Below are 25,764 nucleotides of genomic sequence, written 5' to 3'. Positions count from 1 at the left end.
GAGACCAGGGGCGGAGCCGCAGCAGGCCCCGCGGCCGGCCAATCAGAGACGTCGCGGAGCCCGGCGGACTACATTGCCCAGTAACCTCCTGGGCTCCGCCGTGTTTTTCTATTCTGGGGTGTAGGGGGCAGCTGGACCACTCCAGCCTAGGACTGCTAGGAAGGTTGCAGGTCCGCCCGGCCGAGCCGAACGAGGGAAATGGTCCTCACCCGGCCACTCGCCGGTTGAAAAGGGGCCGCCCTGGCAGGGAAGCGGCCGCCGCGGCGCGGTGCAGCGCAGCGGCGAGAAGGGGTGCGTTATCGTCTTGCCCGGCTGCTGAATGTCCGTCCCGGAGGAAGAGGAGAGGCTTTTGCCGCTGACCCAGAGATGGCCCCGAGCAAGCAAGTTCCTACTGTCCGGCTGCGCGGCTACCGTGGCCGAGCTAGGTACCCGGCTGCCCACGCCTGGGCCTCCCGGGCCAGTGGCACGCGCCGCGCTGGGGGAGGGAGCGCGGGCGGCTTCGCGCCCGGCAGTGCGCATCGGAGAGATCGCCCCTTCCACGCCCGCCTGGCAGAGGTGGCGGTGGAGGCCAGGCCCGCGGTGGGAGGAGGAGGGATTGAGGTCTCCACGGCCTTTTCCTTCTAATCTCTTCTAATGCTTCCTTTAGGCATGTGCTGTGGTGCTTGAAGGTTGTACTTTAAGAAGCTTCGCGAGCTGTCATTCCTCTGTAGGAATCATTTTCCTTTTCATGAGGATGACCTTTTTAAAAACGTAATCTGTTTCCCGTCCTTACTGAGATAATCTCTGTGGTTTATAGTCTTACACAGCCACACTGTCATTATCTTGTGGGTCCAAGTTGTGGACCTACCTTGTGGGACTTCCGTTATTAACCTGCCACTCACAGAGCATCGACTTAAGCATCCGCCGGTTACTTGACCTTTTTGAGTGTAATTCATCTATACTGTTTACCTTGCAGGATTCTGAGAAGTCAATAATATATGATTGCTAAACCCAAGGCAGGACACCCATTAGTTGCGACATTTTTATAATTCCTACAATACCAGGGACTGTGGATATATATTTGAAAAGACCCAGTTCTGACCTTCTTACAGGCTGCTGGGGAGACAGAGAAAGACAATTATAATGTGCTACTTGTTATAAAGGAGATATTATTAGGTGTCACAAAAGCATAGAAGAGCAGTTACATCTGCCTAAATGAGTAAGAAGAAACTTTAAGAGGCCATCTAGAGTGGAATGATGATGCCCTTGAATGAGCAAGTAGCGTTTATTCCAAGGATTTTCTGAGTAGTGTACTCATGTGTTTCCTGTGAAGCCTTAACTGTGTATTTTAAGATTACCCTTTACATTTTCTTGCCTGTTACAAAAAAATAAAAAGAACAGTTCTGATGCGTTATCATTTGTAAATGTTAGTTGGTCCTATTTTAAGAGTTTATTTTTTAATTCTAGCATAGCCAGCCACGATCTGTTGTTTCGTGCTCTTCCGTTTTTGCCTTTTAGCCCCTCTATTTTTTAATGTCTCTCCTTTCGAAAATGATGGAGAATTTTTACTTTTCATTGTTTTTACTGAAATAAAATTCATCAGCTTAAAAAGATCTAAAAGCAGATTGCTGAATGATATTTCCAGGTTTTATTTTTAACTGATGTGTCCCCCTGTGACTCAATGGCTTTTATACAGGACTATTCCTCGTTAAAAATTCATGGAGAGAATTGTGTGTGGAGAGTGGATGGGAATCAAAATGTGGGATGGTTTTAAGTCCATCCACTTCAGGAACCTGAAGCATCATTTAAGAAACCAGCAAGAAAACAAAACTAATTTTGAAAGACATAATCTGTGTAATATGGAGAAATCTATTAAGATTTTTCAGGTTTCGTATGTCAATAAAACATTGCTTGAAGTCTGTGCAAGCTACTTCTGTTCTAGGGAAACTGTCAGCAAGATTAACTTTTCCAAAAACCAGTGGTAAGATTTAATATTCACTTCCCTTCCCCATATTGTTTTCTCTTGGAAAAGGTATACTAAGGTTTTGTGTCAGGTGGTGGTCATTGAAAAGTCTTATATAATGTAAGTAATGTTCATGAACTTGTCTGAGTGTTATTATTTTCATTATTCAGGACATTTTCTGTATAAAGTTATGAGCTTTATCTTCCTTATGTAGGCCATTTAGCTTAACTGTATTAAGGTAAAAGGTCTGTATCTAATTTAAAACTTAAAACCAAAAACATTTTTCCAAAATACAGTTAGTACTTGTAAGGAGGCCATGAGTAGGCCATGCATATAATTTAGTGCTGGAAAAATAATTTCATATATACTTTAATTGAAAGAATATTGAGCTTATGACCCTTGAATATAAAAGACAACATTATAAACTCCATTACATCTTCTGTATCTCAAACATCATGTCAGTCATTCATTTGCATGTGAACATCACCCATGAAATTATAGAATTCAGCTTCATCTAGCATTTATTATAGTACATAAGAATATATAGTGCAGTATTCTAATGTTACATTAGATCTCAAATAATCATGGTTGCTGTCAAGAGGATGGCACACAATATGGATACTTTAAATTATTTCCCATTGAAAAGCAAAAATGAATGACTTACATATTAAAGTTAAATTTCTGAATAGAAAGAATCCAAGGCTTGTCATTTTAATTTTTTTTTTTTTTTTTTTTTTTTTTTTGTGCTAGTGATCCGGGATGCTCTTGCGTAGTGATTCTTAAATTTGGGACTGTGTGAGAATCAAGTTTCTAAACCCTCTTCAACCTACTGAATTAGAATCCATGGGCACGGGGCTAGAAAATTTCTAATTTTTAAAATTTCCCTAGCTGATTCTGATATATTCTAAAATTTGAGAACAACCAGTCTTGGGAAAATATTACTCCTATGATTTTAGATTTTTGTTTGTTTCTCTGAATGTTGTGGGTTTTTCCCTGCATTTGTGTTTTTGTTAGCAACCTTTCCCCTGGATCTCACAAAAACTCGACTCCAAATGCAAGGAGAAGCAGCTCTTGCTCGGTTGGGAGACGGTGCAAGAGAATCTGCCCCCTATAGGGGAATGGTGCGCACAGCCCTAGGGATCATTCAAGAGGAAGGCTTTCTAAAGCTTTGGCAAGGAGTGACACCCGCCATTTACAGACACGTAGGTATTTATCTTGATTCTAGCTGGTAAGTTTGTTATGAGTTCTGTGTTTGTCTCCTGTGCTTTTCTGTTTGTCCAAAAACAAGCTAGTTTTTTTCTCCTACTGATACAGTAACTGAACACATACAGCACATAGTCTTTTTTTATTATCATTTATTTAGGTTTTTTTTTTTGAGATGGAGTCGCACTCTGTTGCCCAGGCTGTAGTGCAGTGGTGCCATCTTGGCTCACTGCAACCTCTGCCTCCCGGGTTCAAGTGATTCTCCTGACTCAGCCTCCCGAGTAGCTGGGACTACAGGTGCCCGCCACCACACCCGGCTAATTTTTTTTTTTTTTTTTAGTGAGTCTCACTCTGTTGCCCAGGCTGGAGCACAGTGGTGTGACCCTGGCTCATTGCAACCTCTGTCTCCCGAGTTCAAGCGATTCTCCTGCCTCAGCCTCCTGAGTAGCTAGGATTACAGGCACATGCCACCAAACCTGGCTAATTTTTGTATTTTTAATAGAGATGGGGTTTCACCATGTTGGTCAGACTAGTCTCGAACTCTTGACCTCGTGAAATTTTTGCATTTTTAGTAGAGATGGGGTTTCACCATATTGATCAGGTTGGTCCCAAACTCCTGACCTCAGGTGATCCACCTGCCTTGGACTCCCAAATTGCTAGGATTACAGGCGTGAGCCACCGTGCCCAGCCAGAACACATACAGTTTCTTAAGAAGAAAAAAATTAACTACCGATTATTATTAAGAAGTTACTGTCCTAAATTTTTAGAAACGCATACTCACGTATTTAGGGATGAAGTGTCATCAAGTCTGTAAACCACTTTAAAATATTTAATTAAGCAAAAAACAATGAAGCAAGCCAGGTACGGTGGCTTATGCCTAAAATCCCAGCAGTTTGGAAAGCCGAGGCGGGATAATTGCTTAAGCCCAGGAGTTCGAGACCAGCCTGAGCAAGATGGCACGACCCTGTCTCTACAAAGAGTAAGAAAATTAGCCAGGCATTGTGGCACATGACTGTAGTCCCCACTACTCGGGAGGCTGAGGTGTGAAAACAGCTTGAATCCAGGAATTCAAGGTGGCAGTGAGCTTTGATCCTGCCTCTGTAACAAAACAAGACCCCATCTCTAAAAAAATTAAATTGGGCCGGGTGCTGTGGCTCACGCCTATAATCCAGCACTTTGGGAGGCACAGGCGGGTGGATCACCTGAGGTCAGGAGTTCGAGACTAGCCTGGCCAACATGGTGAAACCCTGTCTCTACTAAAAATACAAAAATTAGCAGGGCCTGGTGGCGCATTCCTGTAATCCCAGCTACTCAAGAGGCTAAGGCAGGAAAATCGCTTGAACCCAGGAGGCAGAGGTTGCAGTGAGCCGAGATCATGCCATTGCACTCCAACCTGGGTGACAAGAGTGAAACTGTCTCAAAAAAATAAAAAATAAAAAATAAATTTAAAAAGTTAGAAAATTAAGGAAATATGGCAAAAATGTTAGCAGTTAATAAATCTCAATGGTAGAGATAGAGTTATATATTATTTACTTTTCAATGTTTGAAAATTTTCTTAATAAAAATTTGTATAGGTTTAAGAAAGAAAAAGTGAATAGCTGATATTTTTCTTAAGAACTTTAAACACAGAATTTAAATTTTTCATATTTTTTGAAAATTAACATATATTTATTACAGTGCCAAATCTCATGAGTCCCCGTCTCATAATCTAAGACCAGGCTACTCTGAAAGAGAACAGAGTTCACTGCCTAATCCAACACTGGCTATAGTGTAAATGCAACACAGGTGATTTTTGCCCCAGTTCCAAGGCTACCTAACTAGCTATGTGGGCCTCAGTCACCCTTAAAGGAAGATGGCTGCAACTATGCCAGTTAGAACATTTTTCTGCTCTGCTTCCACAGTGGCACTCACAAGAGGAGGACTTGACTTTTTAGCTTGTGTACAGGAGAATATAAAGTTGGCTTTAAAGGAGGTAGGATAGGTTTGGCATTTTTCTCCTCATAATGTTTCCTGAAGCATGAAAGGATCCTTGATCAGAAGAGTGCTCAGTTCTAATTTCTAAAATTTACTGGCTTAATATTTTTAAAGATTCATTTCTCCATGTGAGTAACTTAGGGTGTATCATCAAAAACTATCTAGAATTGTGTGCAGAGACTGTTACTGGTTTTGCAAGTTGTATATTTTTGAGTATCTTAAAATATTTCATCAGCTTTCTAAAACATCAAGAAAAGCTCTCTATACAAATACCATGTGTTGATTTTAATTATTTTGTTTTCCATCCTTTTAAAAATATTTTCTCCTTTGCATCCCATTGTTTTGAGTTTCATTTCTTTTCATTTGTAGTTTGTTGTTCATTGTGTTGTTTTACAGCTAAGATTCATTTCATATGTTTGATACTTAGCTGAAAAATTACAATAAATTCTCCAATGAAATTATGTATCTTTATTTAACGAAAATGCCTGCTGCGTACCAAGGTATGTACTAGGGCATCTGAGGTAAGTAAAAACAAACACACAGAGCCTGCCTGGAGAAGCTCATGGTCTGATGGAAAGATAAGCAAGAAGAGTTAATTTCTAATCAACATGATAAAAAGGTCAGAGAGCAGTTTCTGAAAAACATGTTTTTGAGTTGAGTCCTGAAAGACAAGGAGATGTTAGTAAAGCAGAGAAGGGAGAATTCATTCTAGAAAGATCAGACAGGGAAGGGCAGAATCTGAAAAGAGCATGCCCCATTTGGAGAAGCATCAAGAAGCCCACGTGTCAGAAGCACCAGCCCCGTGAGACAAAGACACAGCTAGAGAGATTGACTAGGCCATGTCAGAATGTCCTCTTATTTTATACATACGTAAGCATATAGATACATATAGCCGAAGTTACCTTTTTAATGATCTTTTTTACACAGTGTATTCTGGAGGTCGAATGGTCACATACGAACATCTCCGAGAGGTTGTGTTTGGCAAAAGTGAAGATGAGCATTATCCCCTTTGGTAAGTTTTGTTTGGAAAATAATATGCTGTTGCCCCAAATGCCTTAATGTTTATTAGGTTTATGTAAAATTGTACATTTGTACCCAAATTGCCTTAAGTTATGGATTTAAAATAATAATTACAATATAAGTCCAGATAATTGAGCATTTACTGCAGATGTATACAGACATACATGTATATACATATATAAATTGCGTATATAGAGATATTTAGTATTTTACTGTTGAAAGAATTCTTACAGAGTACCTTTTTATTCCTCTTTTTATTAAGAACTCTGGGCTTTAGAGTCAGACAGGGATGGGCTCAAATTCCTGCTCTACTTCTATATAACCTGGACAAACTGCTTCACCTTTTTTATCTTCAGTTTTCACGGCTATAGAAGTAATACAAACCATTAAGTGTTTTTATAGGACAAAGTGAGATGATGAATGTAAGTGTATATTATTTAACGGAAACTGAAAAAATTGGTTACTATAAATAATGTACATAGAGCTCCTATAAATAAATAGAAATATAGAAAACACAGGCTGGGTGCAGTGGCTCACGCCTGTAATCCCAGCATTTTGGAAGGCCAAGGTGGGCGAATCACCTGAGGTCAGGAGTTCGAGACCAGCCTGGCCAACATGGCAAAACGCTGTCTCTACTAAAAATACAAAAAATTAGCTGGGTGTGGTGGTGGGGGCCTGTAATCCAAGCTACACAGGAGGCTGAGGCAGGAGAATCGCTTGAACCCAGGAGGTGGAGATTGCAGTGAGCCGAGATTGCACTGTTGCATTCCAGCCTGGGTGACAGAGCAAGGCTCCGTCTCAAAAAATAAAAAATAAAAATAAAAAATTTTATATATATATATAATTATATAAAATTATAATACATAACCTCTCAGCTGGACCACTGCCACAGCCATCTAACTCGTCTCCTCCTCCATCCTCAAATGTGTACCCGGTATCCAGAGTGATTTATTTGAAACATAGATATTAACACATTATTGGTGTCCTTAAAACTTGTCACTGGCTTCTAATCACCCTCAAAATAAAGTGGAAATTTTGGAACGTGACTTAGAAGATCTGCAAAATCTGGCCTGTGCCTTCAGAGAACTAAGCAATTCATTGATTCTCTTGGAAAGAGTGGTGCAGTAATGAGCTGAAAGATTCCACTGCCTGCACATACCAAACTGTTCTTCACCTCTGTGTGTGTGTGTGTGTGTGTGTGTGTATCTATCTATCTATCTATCTATCTATCTATCTATCTATCTATAGAGAGAGAGAAAGCACAGTAGAAAAATAAGGAAAGGATACCAATAGGCAGTTCACAAAAGAAATATACATGTTCATGAAACATAAAAATGTTCAAACTCACCAGTAATGAGGGGAATTAATTAAAACTAACTTTAAGCTGTTAGTGGAAATATAAGTTACTATAGTCTTTTTGGAGCATAAATTACTTGTTAGCATTTTTGAATGTGTAACCCCTTTGTGATTATAATCATTTATAAATGCTTCTACATATGCATTAAGACAGACACAAATATATTGACTGTAGCAGTGTTGATGATAGAAAATTATTTTTTAAATTTAAACTATTGATTTGGAAGCAACTAAGTAGGTTATGATATTTATCACATAACACAGCTATTAAAAGCATGAGGTGGGTTTCATATGACTAACATGGAAAGATAACTATAAAACCTTTCTTAGGGTTAAAAAAAATCCAAGTCACAGCTATAAAAAGGGGCAATATGTAGAGTTTCACCTTTCAGGCAACATTTCTTTATCCTGTTTTTGAAAAACTGTGATGTACTAAGCTATACTAATTGCTTTCCCAGAGTCAATTATGGAATAGAAGATTTCTAGTCCTTGCGTTTTGGAATTTCTTCCAGAAGGGAAAGGTTTAAGTAAAAAGTTCAAAGGAAATATTATACTAGAACTTTTAGGGTGGATAGGTTTAATGTCCTTTTGACCCAATCAGAACAATTCAGTCAGTCAGTAGGTATTTATTGGGTAATTATGGTATGGTATGCCAGTCTTATACTTAATACTGAGGCTATAGTAATGAAAAAGAAATAGTCCTGCCATCATTCAGCTTACAGTAACAGAGTCGATGAATAAACAATTAGAATTATGTAAAAAATATAGAGAAAAGAGTGGTTATGAGAGATGCAGAGAGAAAAAATATGATAATGTACTGTGCCATATAAGGCCATTCAGGCCATATAAGGCCTGAAATTTTCACTCCTTGTACTCCTTTAACCTCCCATCAGTAAACAGTCAAACTGTTTACTTTACTCTGTGACTTATTTGGGTAAATCCTTTTGTTTACTTCATCTGAAATCTCTTACCTAGGCCCTGTGCCAGCTCAGTATTGGTTCACTATAAAATTCACGAAATTAATGGCAACTTTAAAAAGAATTTCCTTCTACAATTAGGAAATCAGTCATTGGAGGGATGATGGCTGGTGTTATTGGCCAGTTTTTAGCCAATCCAACTGACCTAGTGAAGGTTCAGATGCAAATGGAAGGAAAAAGGAAACTGGAAGGAAAACCATTGCGGTAAGTTCTCCAATTAACCAATACCTCTCTTTTTCCCTTGGCCACCGTCATATTTTTAACAAGTACCTAATAGAATTATCATCCAATATGCAGTAAAGATATTACTTCTGACTTTTTTAATCTGGAAGTTCATTAAGAGGAAAACTAAGCTGGATCTTTTCTTTGCACTAGGAAGTGTACATGTTCTATACCAGACAAATTATAGGTGTGTAATGTTCTTTGCTGCTTTTCCCAGCCAAGGCTAGACTTGTCCCCTACTGCAGGTTAACATAAACAGTTTATTAAAATTTGCCCTGGTGTGAATCTCAATTTTGCCATTGTGGCTTGGTGTTGTGGAAGTCACTTAACATTTCTGGTCTCTTGGGTTTTTATCTTTATAAACTCCCTCAAAGGGCTGTCATGATGGTTAACATGCCTGGCTGCTCATTAGTGTGAAAAACCTTGCTTTCATTCCCTTTCTCCTGCAGAAAGAGAGTAGCAAGGTTAACGTGGCATATTGTCCCAACTTTCTTGTTGAATCTCATTCCTCCTTCATCTTGAAGCCCTCTTTTTCCCTAATATGGCTTTGGGATATAAAATCTTCCCATTGCATTACACTATATTATTATTAAAATCTACCTTTCTTCCAAGGGTTTCATGTTCAACAGTTTATTAAAATACCACTTAGTTTCCCCTGGGAAAGGGACAAAATCATGCAGATGGATAGACCTTTCCCAGAAGAAAGGTAATTACAGGATGACTTGAGCTGAGTACAAAGGGAGCTGCCCCTCTGAACACTCCAGGTCTGCAGCTGAGCCAGAGGCAAAGGAGGGTTTGGGGCCATCTTCACCGCTGACCACTGCTGTCTGCCCCTCTTCATGTAGCTGACTCAGTGGAAAAGGAGACTGGGCTACTGCAGCCCATGGTCCCCTTCAGCCTTCAAAACATGTAGAGAATATGCATAGCACAGGAGAAAAGGGTACCACTGTGACTTAACCAAGTAGTTTATAGAACCCCAGGGCCCAGTTTGTCATCTTATAACAACTTCTAATGACTAAGTAACAGGGAGAAGTCACACTGCCTTGTTGGATAGGAGGAGAAAACTGGTTATTAGGATCCAGAATATCTGAGTTTTTAACTGATCCGTTTTTTCCCCTCTTTGTTCTTAATGTTGGAATTTTTTGGTTTGAATGCACCTAATGTAGTACATTTTAATGAACTCTTTATATTAACCTGTAATAGGGGACAAGTCTATATACTACAGTAAAAAGCACGAACATTGAGATCAGACAGCCTGGGATTCAAAGCCAGTCTTTACCACATTTTAGCTTTGTAATCATAGTGAAGTTCCTTATCCATTTTAAGCCTTGGTTTCTTCAAATGTAAATTAGAATCATATTATATACCTCATAGAGTTTTCAGTATTAAAATGCATCTCATGTATATTAAATGCTTGGCACTAAGGGCTCCATAAATTTTAGTTACAGTGATCATCATTCATGATCATAACTTCTCATGTGGCATAACAGCAATTATGTGTGTCCAATAAATATGTGATATTATCTTTTTGGTGAGATTCAGAGAGAGTGATGCCTGAGTAAAAGCCACATAGGCTAGTAAGTGGTGAAGGTGGCGTGTGACTTCAGGTTTTTCTGACTGCATAAAGCTCAGACTTTTTTTAATGCCAGAAGTTTCCGTATTTGTTTATGCTTCTTCAGCACCATTCTTCATCTATCTATAGAGAAATGAGCAAGATAAAGATAGTCTACTAAATTTTCTTGAAGCTAAAATTCTTCCGTTTTAAGAACTCTTTTTATGAAATTGTCCTTTTTACTTCTTAGTCTGTCATTTTTTATGAGATTAATTGTTGTTAATGTCATTATTTGATGAACTCTAAAAATTTGCAGGTCCCTTCCATCACCAGTAAAATTAATCCAGAATCTGATAACCTTTGGTTTTCTCCTATAATTAATGTGTACTGATAATATTAAATATCAAGAAAGGTATTTTTATCCGTTTACTAATCTGAGAAGAGGATGACACAGTGTATAAAGATTTCCATTAAAAATATTTAAGTCAAATGTTGGCCTTTTTTCTAAAGGATTATTATGTTTGTCTGTAAATTAGACTTACGTAGATTGCTTCAATCTCTAATAATTCTGGATAAATTATATCTGGATGTTATTTACTCCAGATTATAAGAGCTATAAGTGAAGCTTATCCAGTTGCATTTCATACACAGGAATACATGGAGTTTTCACATTTCATTATTATTCTCCTTAGATTTCGTGGTGTACATCATGCATTTGCAAAAATCTTAGCTGAAGGAGGAATACGTGGGCTTTGGGCAGGCTGGGTACCCAATATACAAAGAGCAGCACTGGTGAATATGGGAGGTAATGAAAACTTTGTTAAATTCTAAAAAGTCCTAATTGCCTTAATAGTTGTAAGCACTTATATTAGGGAAATTAAAATTTATGTTTTATTTTTATTTATAATATATTGGTGACCATATATTGTTGACCGGCTGTATAGATGTTCTAGGTCATAACTGAATATTTTCCACAGAGCATTTTTGCTTCATTCTACAGTGATGTATTAAAAGGATAGGATTTACTAAAATAGGCAAATTGTGACAATAAGGACATAAGGCTAAACTATTTCTAAGTCCTCCCCTGCAGTCCAGACCTTCCTTTAAGATTAAAACTGATATATACAGCTATCTGATCCTTATTATATCCAGACTGTCCAAATCTTTCCCCTGGCAATCCTGCTCCTATTCCTAAATAATCAATTTTTATACAGTCTCACACCCCAGCCTGGAAACCTGAATGTTCTCTTAACTCATCCCTACCCCTCACTTCTCATATTCACTTACCAATTCTGTCTCCCAAATATTTCTTAAAAGTTTTTCCCGTCCGGCCAGGCACGGTGGCTCACGCCTGTAATCCCAGGACTTTGGGAGGCCGAGGCAGGCAGATCACGAGGTCAGGAGATCGAGACCATCCTGGCTAACACGGTGAAACCCCATCTCTACTAAAAAATACAAAAAATTAGCCAGGCGTGATGGCAGGTGCCTGCAGTCCCAGCTACTCGGGAGGCTGAGGCAGGAGAATGGTGTGAACCCGGGAGGCGAAGCTTGCAGTGAGCTGAGATTGTGCCACTGTACTCTAGCCTGGGCGACAGAGCGAGACTCTGTCTCAAAAAAAAAAAAAGTTTTTCCCCTCCTATACCTACTACTTTAGTATCCTTAAAATGACCATTTCTTTTTTTTTTAATTTTATTATTATTATACTTTAAGTTTTAGGGTACATGTGCACAACCTGCAGGTTTGTTACATATGTATACATGTGCCATGTTGGTGTGCTGCACCCATTAACTAGTCATTTAGCATTAGGTATATCTCCTAATGCTATCCTTCCCCCCTCCCCCCACCCCACAACAGTCCCCAGTGTGTGATGTTCCCCTTCCTGTGTCCACGTGTTCTCATTGTTCAATTCCCACCTATGAGTGAAAACATGCGGTGTTTGGTTTTTTGTCCTTGTGATAGTTTGCTGAGAATGATGGTTTCCAGTTTCATCCATGTCCCTACAAAGGATATGAACTCATCATTTTTTATGGCTGCATGGTATTCCATGGTGTATATGTGGCACATTTTCTTAATCCAGTCTATCGTTGTTGGACATTTAGGTTGGTTCCAAGTCTTTGCTATTGTGAATAGTGCCGCTATAAACATACGTGTGCATGTGTCTTTATAGCAGCATGATTTATAATCCTTTGGGTATATACCCAGTAATGGGATGGCTGGGTCATATGGTATTTCTAGTTCTAGATCCCTGAGGAATCACCACACTGACTTCCACAATGGTTGAACTAGTTCACGGTCCCACCAACAGTGTAAAAGTGTTCCTATTTCTCCACATCCTCTCCAGCACCTGTTGTTTCCTGACTTTTTAATGATCACCATTCTAACTGGTGTGAGATGGTATCTCATTGTGGTTTTGATTTGCATTTCTCTGATGGCCAGTGATGATGAGCATTTTTTCATGTGTTTTTTGGCTGCATAAATGTCTTCTTTTGAGAAGTGTCTGTTCATATCCTTCACCCACTTTTTGATGGGGTTGTTTTTTTCTTCAAAACCTCTCAGCTGGACCACTGCCACAGCCATCTAACTCGTCTCCTCCTCCATCCTCAAATGTGTACCTGGTATTGAGAGTGATTTATTTGAAACACAGATATTAACACATTATTGGTGTCCTTAAAACTTGTCACTGGCTTCTAATCACCCACAAAATAAAGTGGAAATTTTGGAATGTGACTTAGAAGATCTGCAAAATCTGGCCTGTGCCTTCAGAGAACTAAGCAATTCATTGATTCTCTTGCAAAGAGTGGTGCAGTAATGAGCTGCAAGATTCCATGCCTGCACATACCAAAGTGTTCTTCACCTCTGTATTTTCTGTCCTTTTCCCTATTCTCCTACTTAGTTTTCTTCTAGAGGTCCTCTAATACTCAGCTAAGGTGTCTTCTTCACCAATATATTTTTCCTGAACCTGCCACAATCCCTTCCTCCATGCCATGTTGTATTATATGCCCTTTTGTGTGTTTCTATAGCTATTATTGCTTGTATCTCTTTTCCTTGCCTGCTACTGCATGTCTATATCCTCCACTATATTATAAGCCCTTTGAAGGCAAGGACTGTGTTTTATTCATCTTTATTTTCCCAGACCCTCATACATAGTCAATAAACATTTGAAGAATGAATTAATGAAATAATCCTTCCTAAGACCAATTATATGGTTCTAAGAAATATATAAATAGCATTTTTGAGGGTTCCGGAAATATAGCACCTAAACATCAAAGGAAGTCAATCTGTTTTCAGCTTTGTTATTAGAGTCTGTCTGTGTTTACTGTATATTTGTGGATATTTTGATTTTCAGAAAATCTTTATGATTGTACTTTCTTAATTCATTGGTTCAAAATCTACTGTAGCCAAAATTTCTCTTCCAAGTTCCACCTATTTACTCAGTGTCTTCATTTGGATATCTCAAGCACATTACTTTGAATGTGTCCAAACCAAACTCCTTTATCACACCCATTCTTTCTTGGTGTGAGAAAGAAGCTAGAAACTCTTCTTTCACACCATTCTTTCTACATTCTTCATAATCTCAAAAATATATCACCACTCTTTCAGCTGTACAAGCAGAAACTCAGGCATGATTTTTGGCTCTTCTTTCATTTGCTCCATTGCTTGTATCCAAGCAGTCACCAAATCCAGTCGTTCCATCTTCCAGATATATCTCAAACTCATACACTTTTCTCCATCCCTGGAGCCATTCTGTAGTCCAAGTATTATTTATCCCCTCCTACTGGACCACTACAGAGGCCTCATAACTGGTCTTTCCAGATCTACTCCATTCCCATTTTGCCCCACTATGCCTTTGAAACTGATTTTATCAAGATTATCTTGCTACTACGTTATTTTTTTTAAATTTAAAACTGTCTTCATTTTCACCATCCCTATAAATGGTGCCTCTGTCCTTTAAATTGTTCACACTCAAAACCTTGCAGTTGTCTTTGATTTCTTTCTCCCATTCCATATTCGGTTTGCTGGCTGATACTGTTGATTCTTCAAAATTTATCCAGAATCTGACCAGGGCTCCACAACTCCCTAATTCAAGTCATCATCGCTTACTGGGATTACTGCTCTGCCTTGTTTTCCTATAGTCTACTCTTAATAGAACTATTGAGTTCTATTAAGTTCTATTAAGAACTCAATAGTTCTATTAAGTTCTAACTAGTAACTTTGGGCAGTCACTCCTCTGCTCAAAAGCCTCCCCTGGCTTCTGCTCTTCACCATATAGACTCTGCTACTCCTTGCATATTCTGCTGCTGCTGGCCCAGTCTTCTGGCTGTTCCTCTAACACAGTAAGCTGACTCCTGACTCAGGGTTAGAAAACATACTGTATTTTTGCCTGGGGCAATTTCTCTTAGCTATCTACAGGTTTGTTTTCTCATGCTTTCTTTTGGTCTCTGTTCAAATGTCCGCTTATCAAGGGGTCTTGCCTGATCACCCGATTTAAAATTAATAGAAACTATTCCTCCCTACCCTCTGGTACTCTCTGTCCCCTTTCCTTACCTTCTTTGTCTTCAGGGCATTTACTTCAAGAGCAAGTGCATCTGAAACACCATGCAGTTTACTTTATTGTCTCATCCCACAACAGAGAACAAGGATTTTTGTTCATTTTGTCCATGGCTGTTTCCCCCAATGCGATCAAATGTACCTATCCATTCTTGCCTCATTACAACTTACTTCCCCATACTTCAGTGTGGGTTAACTTTATATAACTCCAGCATTGTGATGTCATTCTCATATTTAAAACCCTTCCATAGCTCGTCATTGCCATTAGAAAAATGTATAAAAGGGCCAGGCGCGGTGGCTCACACCTATAATCCCAGCACTTTGGGAGGCTGAGGTGAGCAGATCTCTTGAGCTCCAGAGTTGGAGACCAGCCTGGTTAACATAGTAAAACCCCATCTCTACAAAAATATTTAAAAATTGGCCGGATGCACACCCGTAATCCTAGCTACTTGGGAGGCTGAGGCACAAGAATCGCTTGAGCCCAGGAGGCGGAGGTTGCAGTGAGCCAAGATTGCGCCACTGCACTCAACCCTGGGTGACAGAGACCCTGTCTTGAAAATGTATAAAATGCTTAATGTAGAATAATAGGACCTTTTATCTGTAAGTGACAGGATCTCAATTCAACTTTGGCTAAAAAAGTAATTTATTGGCTCAAATACTGAAAGGCCCAGGGGTTGAGCTGAATTTAGGCATAGCTAGATTCAGGAGTCTAAATGATACATTTGACTTTCTGTCTCTTTTCTTTTTCTCTCCCTCTATCTGTAGCTGTGCTTTCCTTGAGAACAAGAAAGATTCCTTGGTATCTTTCATCCTGGTACACATTCCTGCCCCAAGCCTAGCATATTCTTGACACAAAAGACATTCACTGTTGACTGATGAATATTTAAACTTTTTCCATTGCCAGATTTAACCACTTATGATACAGTGAAACACTACTTGGTATTGAATACACCACTTGAGGACAATATCATGACTCACGGTTTATCAAGGTAAGGATTGTTTTAGTTGGACTCTTTTTTGTGGTTTTTTTTTGTATCACTTTTTCTTTCATATTTGGCATAAATTCTTTAGGCTCATTTGATTGGGACTGTACTGGCATCACCTTCAGAGAAGAGTACATTTATAAAGAGAAATGTCTTAAAGTTTCTTGCAGTAAGAATGGGGAAGAGACAGACAAAGTTGTAGGATGTTTCGGATTAAACCTCTCAAAATATTGGCACCTTGATGGGGCCATCCCAGGAACAGGCTATGATGATGGACTCTCCAACTCATTTCAACAGATATGTTTGAGTGCCTTTTATGTTAAAGGCACTAGGCAGGGCTCTGTGGTGGGCACCAAAGGGGTAAATTCAATTCCTATCCAGAGAACTTACCAACCAGGAAAACATGACAAATATAAAAACACTCTACAGGAAATGCTAAAAGGAAGCAACTAGTTACTACAGGGTTCAGAGGAAGGAAAAAACATAACCACTTAGAAGGATCCACAAAGGAGGTAGAAATAGACAAGAGTTTTGAAAGCCTGTGTCTCTTCACAGAACGGGACAAGAAGAAGGGCTTTCCAGGAAGGAGCACTACCTTGATCTCTTTGCAACACAATTTCAAATTATCCATTAGAATGACTTATTTTATGGATGTTACTGTCCTTGACATTATAGTGATTTCATTTAGCTTCTGATCTTGTTTCCAAATTCTAAAACTTCCTATGCTATTTAGATGACCCTAAAAGTAGACAACCCTGAAAGTGTAGTAGCGTCAAGTCAAATATTTGGAGGTGGGGTGTGTGTGTGCACGCGCATGCGCGCACGCATGTGAATTTAACCACTCCAAGAGTATTACTGACTCGGGGCTTTTGCATGTACTGTTCTGTCTTCTTGTAACATTCTTCCTTCAGGTCTTCATATAGATGTGTCCTTTGTAACCACTCAGTTCTTCTGCTGTCACCCCAGGAGCTTTCCCTGACTACCTGCCACCCAGTTGCTCCCTGTCACACTTCCCCATGTTTTTATCATAGCTTTTGTCAGCTTCTGAAATTATTTATTTCACTTCTGCCTTTTCCCAAGTGAAGTATAAGCTCTTCAAGGGCAGGGTCTTACCCGTCTTGTTCACTGCCTAGAAAAATGCTTGGCACCAGCAGGTGCACAATGCCTGTTTGTTGACTGACATTCTTTTTGTTTTTTTCTACCTCTTTAATTAATTTAGCATTAATTTTAAGCAAAAAGAGCATTATGAGGCTTATAAGAATATATTTAGTATTATATTCTTTCTGAATACCACATTCCCTTTCCTAAGCTAGAAACTACTACATATCATCTTTCAATTTCATTTATTTGTATTTAAAGTTTATGTTCTGGACTGGTAGCTTCTATTCTGGGAACACCAGCCGATGTCATCAAAAGCAGAATAATGAATCAACCACGAGATAAACAAGGAAGGTAGGTAAAAAGTCTTCAGTATCCATGTGCTTGAATGTCTGTAATACCATTGTTTTTTAAAGATGCATCTCTGTATTTTTTATTGATAGAAATGTATTTGTGTGTTTTTTGAGAAAATTGAGAGCATTGTTTTTATGCAATTACCTGCTCTTTGATGAAAAAGTGTTACATGCATTTGGGGAGATAAGCTAATTAACAATCATATTATTTAGACACAAAGTTTTTATTATGACTTTACTGTTTTTAAAGAATTGTTGAAAGCATATTCTGCTGAGAATTTATAGAGCACTTTCTTCAGACGCTTATGACTTGAGTAGGTAACATGGAGAATCTGATTTGATATGAAATAGTATGTTCTCTCTGGAAAAGATAGAGTGAATTCTAAGTGTAAGACCAAGGGTGGCATGAATCAGAAGAGTTAACCTTGAAAATATTTTTAAGATCAAAACAAGTTATCTGTATCTGTAGAACCACAAGTATGTTTCTAAACTAGCAGAAATTTTTTTTTTTTTTTTTTTTGGAGATGGAGTCTCACTCTGTCTCTCAGGCTGGAGTGCAGTGGCGTGATCTCCCACTCACTGTAAGCTCCGTCTCCTAGGTTCAAGCCATTCTTCTGCCTCCGCCTTCTGAGTAGCTGGGACTACAGGCGCCCGCCACCATGCCTGGCTAATTTTTTGTATTTTTTTTAGTAGAGACGGGGTTTCACCGTGTTAGCCAGGATGATCTCCACCTCCTGACCTCATGATCTGCCTGCCTCAGCCTCCCAAAGTGCTGGGATTACGGGCGTAAGCCACCGCGCCCGGCCAATATTTAATTTTTATAAGATTCCTTAGACAATTTTTATGTATATATATATATATATTTTTTTTTTTACACAGAAAAAAATTAACAAAAGGATCTTGTTTCCTTTGTAGGGGACTTTTGTATAAATCATCAACTGACTGCTTGATTCAGGCTGTTCAAGGTGAAGGATTCATGAGTCTATATAAAGGCTTTTTACCATCTTGGCTGAGAATGGTAAAGTTAGGTTTACTTCCTTTTTTTTTTTTTTCTTTGTACTTAAATTGCTTTTAATTTATAAGCATTTTCCCTTTTCTCTTCTGGTTTGAAGCATGGCCCTGCCCCCCAAATCAAGGTCCTTTCTTTCTTTTTTCAATCTTCTTTTATTTCCTTTCACTTCTCCTCAGAGTTATCTTGCCTTCTGTGGTAGAGTAAGGTAAAACAAGTTACATCCATTAACGAATAAGTTGATAGTCTTGTTATAAAGCCAGTAAATAGATTTTCTGTAATGTAAAATTTTTAGTATTTCATTTAGTCATATTTTAATACAATATTTTGGAATATATATACAGATTTTACACTAGAGACCTCTCCTACAAAAAAAAAATTACTGTTTCAAAAAAATTTGTTACTTTGATAGCAAATGTTACATTACCCATTAATATTTATTACCACAAAACTCTGCTTAGTAAGAAAACATTATGTCATTTTTATTTGGTTTAGATGTTATTTTTCATTGCAGTGAACTAAGATATAGAATTAGATAGACTTGTTTAAGCAATACAGCAAATATAATAGAATATAGAATTCTAATTCTATAATGTAGAATTAGATAGACTTAAGTAATATAGCAAATATAAAAACAAAGTGCTGACGTTTTTTGTAAGTTAAAACATTTGAAAGAATGGGTGAGTTATAGGTTTAGAAATTCAAGTAATCAAAAATTAACACAATATATTATAATACAATTATATATAATGTAATATTATATGTATCTTTTTAATTGAGTACCTACATCATGCAAAGCCCTGTACTGAGGTCTCAGCTTTGAATAAGAAACTATAAGTGATAAATGTTATGGGAAGAGTGCATAGTGCTATAGAAATATATAGCAAATAAGTACAGCCTAAGCTGGCAATTAAGAAAACCTCCCTGGAGAATGGACTTTTGAATTTAGATTTGCAAAATGAGTAGGACTTAGCCAGGTAGAGAGGGCAGGAAAAAAAACATTCTCTATAGAGGGACAATTGGAGTGGACAGAGAGCAGGGTGAGTTCAAGGAAACCTAGCAGGCCAAGCCACAGAGACCTCATGGAGAGAGTCAGAGGGTGAGACCACAGAGAGGCAGACACCACACTGGGAAGGACCATATGAGCCAGAAGAGTAATGGGCACCAGTTTGAAGAAATATGCATTTTTAGAAAATGTGTTCTGCCTGTCATGTGGATTGGGAAAAGGCCAGGAGTAGTGATATATGAGAGAGAATGGTGGCTTGGACAAGAGTATGACAGTGGGAATACAAGATGGATTAAAAACATGTTTAGGAGGTAGAAAGGGAACAGAAACATGACTGATTGGATGGGGATGGGAGAAAGGTTGGAGAAGATAAGGAAAAGTCAGACTTCATTCCCAAATTCCTGCTCTGAGCAACTGAGGATGATGATGTAATTTCCTAAAACGGGGATCATTTGCAGGGAAGATTTGGGGGTAAAATAAGGTTTAAGACCTATGAAATTTTGGATACCCATAGGACATCCAAGCAGAGATGTCTAGATGACAAACTGAATATATTGGTCTAGGTCTTAGGAGAGAATACAGGGATGGAGGTTTAGATGTGAGCATTTTCCACATATAGATGGTAATTGAAATGTTGATAATAAATGATATCATCAAGGAATAGTAGGTATTTGTGTATTAATATGAAAGTAATAGCCAAAGCCCTTGGCAATACCTGATAAAAGTATACAAGAGTTTGAGATGTTATTTTGGTGGTTTTGATTATACTTTGAAATTATGTCAAAACTGTGGTTGTTTCTTACTGGAAAGGTAAATTTTGATTTGGCCTGCATAAACCAGGCACTGTTATAAGTGCTGGTAACACTGAGGAATAACATAGTCTTTGCACTGGAGGAGCTTACAATGAGATGTAGAAGTTAAACATGTAAGTAGTTAAAATTACAGAAATAAAAATTACTAAATAAATACTACTGAATCACTTGGTATATGGCCAACACTGTGCTAATCATTTTCATGGCTTAACTCGTTGAATTTTCCCAACAATCTGTGCAGCAGGTTACTATCATATCCCTCTTTTATAGAGAAGGAAACAAAAAGCATCAAAAGTCTAAATAGCTTGGCCAGGTGAGTGGTTCAGGGCATCAAACCCAGGCGGCCTGACACCCAATAACACAGCCTTATTAAGGAGGTTGTATTCTTGCTTTACCAGTGGTATGAACAGTACTCTGTGGGAAGAGATCGTGGAGTAGAAATGGCTATGACCATATTTAGTAAGTCGCAAGAGGCTTCACAGAGCTGATATTTGATCTGGGCTTTGAGGCATCAATAGGCGTTTGTCAAGAGAAATATAAGGGAGCAACATGAGCATAGGCATCATGTCATGTGTAGGTCTGTTATGTTTGAAGAACTACAGAAAATTCAGTCTGGTTGAAGAACAGGTCCTCATAGGGGAGGCAGTAGGAGATAAGGCTAGAGAAGTACTTAAGGACCAAGTTGGGAAGAACCTTGTGGCCAAGCCTAGTAGTTTAGATGAACTCTATGGAGCACCTGCTTAAGCCCGGGAGCAATGTGTAATGTTTGTTTGACAGCAAGATTACTTTGGAAGTCGTATAGTAGATGCATTGAAAGCTAGGATGTAAGAAAGGAAGTTTTAGCAATGATCTAACCAGTTAGATGACTGTAGAAATGGAGAGAAGATAAATTTTAGGGACATTTATGGTTAACTCCATAGGACTTAGTAACTGATTATATGTAGAAGGTGAGGGACAGAAAAAAGCAAATGGGACTTCCTGTGTTTCTAATGCAGGCAACTAGGAGGATGAGTGAGACCACTGCAGAAACACAAAATCAGGGTCAGGAGGGATGAGGGGCAGGTAGAATATTTAAGTACAAAGGATGGGACCACTTTGTTTAATCCTTTGTCTTTATACATATGACTCAGGAAGTATAAATAAGGAAAAAAGAGTATTTAATATGTGCAAAGCTCTACATACATTACTTTTTAAAACTGTATAAGAACCTAGCGAAACAAGCAGTATTATCCTCATTTTTCAGATAAGAAAATCATGGCTCAGAGTATAAGAAGCTTGCCTAAGTTCATGTAGCTAGTATCTGGCAGAGCTGGGAATTGACCTCAGGTCTGTTCCCCTAAAACCCTATGCTCCTTACTAATGCAATATACTGATTTGCTCAACATCCTGCAGCTAGCTACAGAAGTTTTAAAATTGAAGAGACATTCCTAGCAGTGGAGGGGTATTTAAAGAAAGGCTGGCTAACCACCAGAGATCACCAGAAAGTCACTGCCTGGTTGACTTGCCACAGTGCATGACCCAGAGCACAGAAACCTAATTCATGAGCATTTCCAAGTAAATTGGCCTTGAAAATACAGATTTGACTCAGCTGATCTCATTGACACTGATGATCAGGCCACAATCGTTGGCTCACTCACACTGCACAACACATTTGGCAACTGATCTAGATGTTCAAGTCCTCTGGCCAATGTGTTTTTTCCTAAATTCAAGCTATATGGGTACTCAAGTAATAATCAGAAGGTTACTTTCTTAACACAGAGTCAGAACAGGAAGAGCTTATTTGTAAACTTAATCAACCTAAGAGAGCTCTTATGTGTTCAGCTCCACAGTAGCAGGCATGAAAAGGGACCCTGCTTCGGGTTTTTCTCCAGCCTTATGGCAAAAGATAGACCAAAAGAAACAATATGGGTTCATATACACTTGGATTATTTGCAGTGCTCATAGCTGTATCAGTGAGAAAATCAGCAAGCAAACATAATGCCCACATGTGCTACTTCTGTACAGAGGCTTGGTAAATCCCATTTATATACCACCCACATTCTTTGGCTATATGATCTCCCACTCTTTAAAAACTCTATTCAAAATCCAGCTAAACTCTATGCTGATCCCTTCTACTGGGTAGAGGTACTATGACCTTGCTTTGCTCAGTCCCTGGCTAGTACTTATTTCATTTGCCTATGGATTTTGTTGCTATAATTTCATTAACATGAAGAAGAAGATTGATTACCAAGACCTCTACCTTCTTCATCCAACTCCAGTTATATTGGTTTACTTCATTTTTGTTGTCACAAGAATATGGTTATCATCATAGCTTTATATTCCTTATTTCATCTATGTTGTCATACCGTTAAATAACCAAGATATATTCTCCTAAATCTACTATTTAGTGAATTCTCAGTTTACTAATATAACATGCTCAGTATTTCCAAACAAATATGAGATAAACATTGCTTTACAAACAAAACCAAATACACTTTATTTTCTAATTGCTTAAGCTTATTTGTCTACTCTAGAATGATAGAGCTACTCTCTGTTCAATTTTGATTAGAACTGAATTAGACAGGAATTATTAGATCCAAGGCACTCTTTCTCTGTTCCAGTGTTTACCCTGTGATTTCCCTCTGTGTCTTTACTGTTTACATCTTTAGCATTTATGTCTTCTTCTAACCCTTATTCTTCTATAATTCCTTTAGATGTAGCTATATTTTCATTCAAGTTAAAGACAAGCCTTTCTGAACTAGAAGGGCTTTTCTCTATTTAATGTGGATTTTTATATAAATGTTGTGAGACATTAGGTGTTGGTTTTATGACCTAAATCTCCAAGGATAATCTTTCACCTTCCTCACTTTCAAGTTCTAAAGTGACTTATTTTTATGCTCCATATACAAACTAGATATAGAAAAGACTGCCTAGAATTCAGGCATCTTGAGTCCCAGCCCTTTAGCCAGTAATGGTTCAATAAAAAGAACTCTGAGAATGGAAAACAGAAGCCTGTGGTCTAGCTCTACAACATGCCAACAGGCATTTGACTGCTAAGCTTCAGTGGTCTCATCTGAAAATCAGGGATATTAATATCTTTCCTGTCTATTGTAAGATGTTGTTTAGAGAAATCTGTGATAAATAAGACATAAAAATGCTTTGTAAATTGTAAAGTCCTTTACAAAGGTGAAATACCAAAATATTTGTTTTCAGCCTAAGTGGATGCAAAATGACTTTGTCATTCAAATATATGTATGCACATATGTAGACTATTTATAATTGCTTTGAAATATGCACTAACTTCTTTGGTTAATCTTTCAGACCCCTTGGTCAATGGTGTTCTGGCTTACTTATGAAAAAATCAGAGAGATGAGTGGAGTCAGTCCATTTTAAACCCCTAAAGATGCAACCCTTAAAGATACAGTGTTCAGTATTATTGAAATATGGGCATCTGCAACACATACCCCCTATTATTTCTACCTCTTTAGGAAGACACCTATTCCACAGAGACTGATTTATAGGGGGCAGCACTTTATTTTTTTCTGGAAACCCAAGTTCTCTTTGACTCCTCTTTTTGTCCAAAAGTGATCTGGTCGGATCTCACAAGGCCATCCAATGAGACCCCACACAGCATTTTCTAAAGAAGAATCGAAGCCTGACCACTTTCACCTTGGGCAAGAAGGTTTGGCCTTTGAGTTGCTATTCTATGCTGAAGAGCCTGCTTAGAGGAGGAGTACCAGGAGGGAGCCAGCATTTCAGATCTGAAGTAGATGATAGGAATGTGGAAGAACACATACGTAGTGCTTAAGAAATACATTTAACCTGTTATGTCAGTATTTATAATTGAAGTTTGATAATTCACTTTTCTGTCATTGTTAAAGTGTACATATTGTAAATTAAAGGGAGGTGAATGGAAATTAATGAATAAACATTTTGAGTTTCCCTAGTGTTGAAGGAAGGTGTACTTTTTCTTGTCAGAAAGATAAAAAAAATCAAGTTGAGATGATGTTTGAATTTCAAGAAAAGAGGTTGCTTTCTGTAAGTGCCCTCTCATTAGATCTGTGTTAATTGGTTAGCACTCCACTGCACATGCTAATGACTTCCTCTGACAGCCACACACCGAATCTTGATGAAAAAGGAGAAGATCATTTGCCTTGTTACATAGTCTGTTACAACCCAGATATGTTGCTAGCTCTCAAGAACTGTAATATATTAAGAACTACAACTTATTTGATTAAAACTCAGCTGTATAGATCCTTTTATAAAGCACCTTTTGTTAACCATCAGCCTTCCATTGGTATTTTAAAAGCAAGGCAGATATAGATATGAAGTCAGCCAACTCTGACATGCATCCTTTCTTATCTCCCTTACCTGATACTAAGGGCTCCAGAGAGGCAGAGAGAGCACTCACAAATCACACTAAAACTGCCAGTGGCCTGACTCTTACGCAGTTTAGAAAAATTCTTGCCTAAAAAGTGATAAGTAAAAATCTGTTCATGGTACACAGTTATGTCTCCAATCTTTGAATCAAATCCATGTTCTTATTTTAGAAAGGTAAAAGAGTTCTTCAAATTCAGCTGCATACCACCAGCTCTCCCAACCTCAGACGGTGGGCATTTCTGGATGGATGGCTGCGGTTATGGATAAAGGCTGTAACTGTTAACACAGAAAAACATGAAAAGCTCAGGCCCAAGAAAGGCCTTGGAGCCAGCCAAACAGAATTTGTTCTAATGGACATGGATGATGTTGAACAGAAAAAAGTTTACAAGTGCTTTGTGGTTGCACTAATGTATACTCACTGCCATTTTAAGAGGGGGAAGTACACTTTAAAATATATTTGAATGTCATGTACTGATATGCAGTAGCTTATTGTTTTTCTAGTTGCAGAGAATGTGAAGTTTAATCTCTTAAAATATTTAGATCGTCTACTTTTTCATTGAATTTGTCAATATGTAATTGCATTGTAAAATATTTTATATATATATATATATATGCTTAACTTCCCAAGTGTTCTGCATTGAACCACTTAGGGAAAATTTTGTTTTTTTTATGTTTTGTAATTTTTTAAATTAAGTAAAGACTGGATCAAAATAATTACATCCAAACTAGACCGTGAACAACTGATTTAGCTTTATTCTTTGTGGGGTCGGGGAGTTGGGATGAAAACACTGCTTACGCACTGACATCATTCCTTGGGATCTGGATCAACACGAATTTCAGGAATTTTTAACCTGAAATGACTCTTTGGGATTATCTAATTTAACCTTCACATTTCACATGTTAGTAAACTGAGATTCAGAGAAGTAGAGTTGTTTATGCTCATGAGTGACTTAGTAGCAGAGCCAGGATAAAAACACAGTTCTCCTAATTAATATGATTATTATGACTGAGAGTTATTGTTCACTAATTAGGTACCAAGGAAGGGTCTTATGTCATGGTTACAACCCAGTAGAGTCTTCTAAAAACAGATTTTTCTTTATGGCATTTGTATGTCTCATACATTTTAAATGAATCTGAATTGTCTCTAGCATACATTTTAGAATGGAGTCACCATGCTTTAGCTTGAACATTAAGACCTTCTATAATCTAACCAAATCCAGTATACCCAATACTTATCCAATCATATTCATAATTTTCTGGTGAAATCATATCTACTGATTATTTTGGAACATTGCTTATTTTTGCCAACTTGGAATCATCTTGTTTTCCAAAATAATCCTCAGTAAATAA

General features: G+C 38.1%; 1 protein-coding gene across 7 annotated transcripts; it reads left to right on the top strand.

Annotated features, from left to right (window-relative positions):
* The first annotated feature begins 40 nt into the window (after positions 1-40).
* SLC25A27 (solute carrier family 25 member 27) lies at positions 41-25,154 on the top strand. 7 transcript variants are annotated; one of them, XR_004027715.1, is made up of 10 exons: positions 41-425; positions 2,957-3,148; positions 6,047-6,131; positions 8,554-8,676; positions 10,939-11,051; positions 15,699-15,783; positions 17,137-17,229; positions 18,144-18,246; positions 23,620-23,716; positions 24,585-25,154. XR_004027715.1 is itself a non-coding variant. In XM_030802326.1 (9 exons), exons 1-9 carry the CDS (start codon positions 320-322, stop codon positions 24,873-24,875), a joined length of 1,191 nt encoding a protein of 396 aa, XP_030658186.1. In that variant the 5' UTR covers positions 41-319; the 3' UTR covers positions 24,876-25,154. The 7 variants fall into 7 exon arrangements, 5 of the variants coding, with proteins under 5 accessions (XP_030658186.1, XP_003254258.1, XP_012356963.1 ...); XR_004027714.1 differs by having other exon boundaries at positions 23,356-23,716; XM_030802326.1 differs by lacking the exon at positions 23,620-23,716.
* Positions 25,155-25,764: the final 610 nt, after the last annotated feature.

Source organism: Nomascus leucogenys, chromosome 22a (assembly GCF_006542625.1).
Source record: "Nomascus leucogenys isolate Asia chromosome 22a, Asia_NLE_v1, whole genome shotgun sequence".
NCBI lineage: Eukaryota > Metazoa > Chordata > Mammalia > Primates > Hylobatidae > Nomascus > Nomascus leucogenys.
This window is presented reverse-complemented; position numbering and strand designations above follow the sequence as displayed.

Bases quoted from the DNA above. Each gene is read 5' to 3' on its own strand.
- SLC25A27 (XM_030802326.1), top strand. From the start codon at position 320: ATGTCCGTCCCGGAGGAAGAGGAGAGGCTTTTGCCGCTGACCCAGAGA. The intron at 15,784-17,136 runs GTAAGGATTGTT...TTGTATTTAAAG, and splicing joins ATGACTCACGGTTTATCAAG to TTTATGTTCTGGACTGGTAG. The intron at 17,230-18,143 runs GTAGGTAAAAAG...TTTCCTTTGTAG, and splicing joins CCACGAGATAAACAAGGAAG to GGGACTTTTGTATAAATCAT.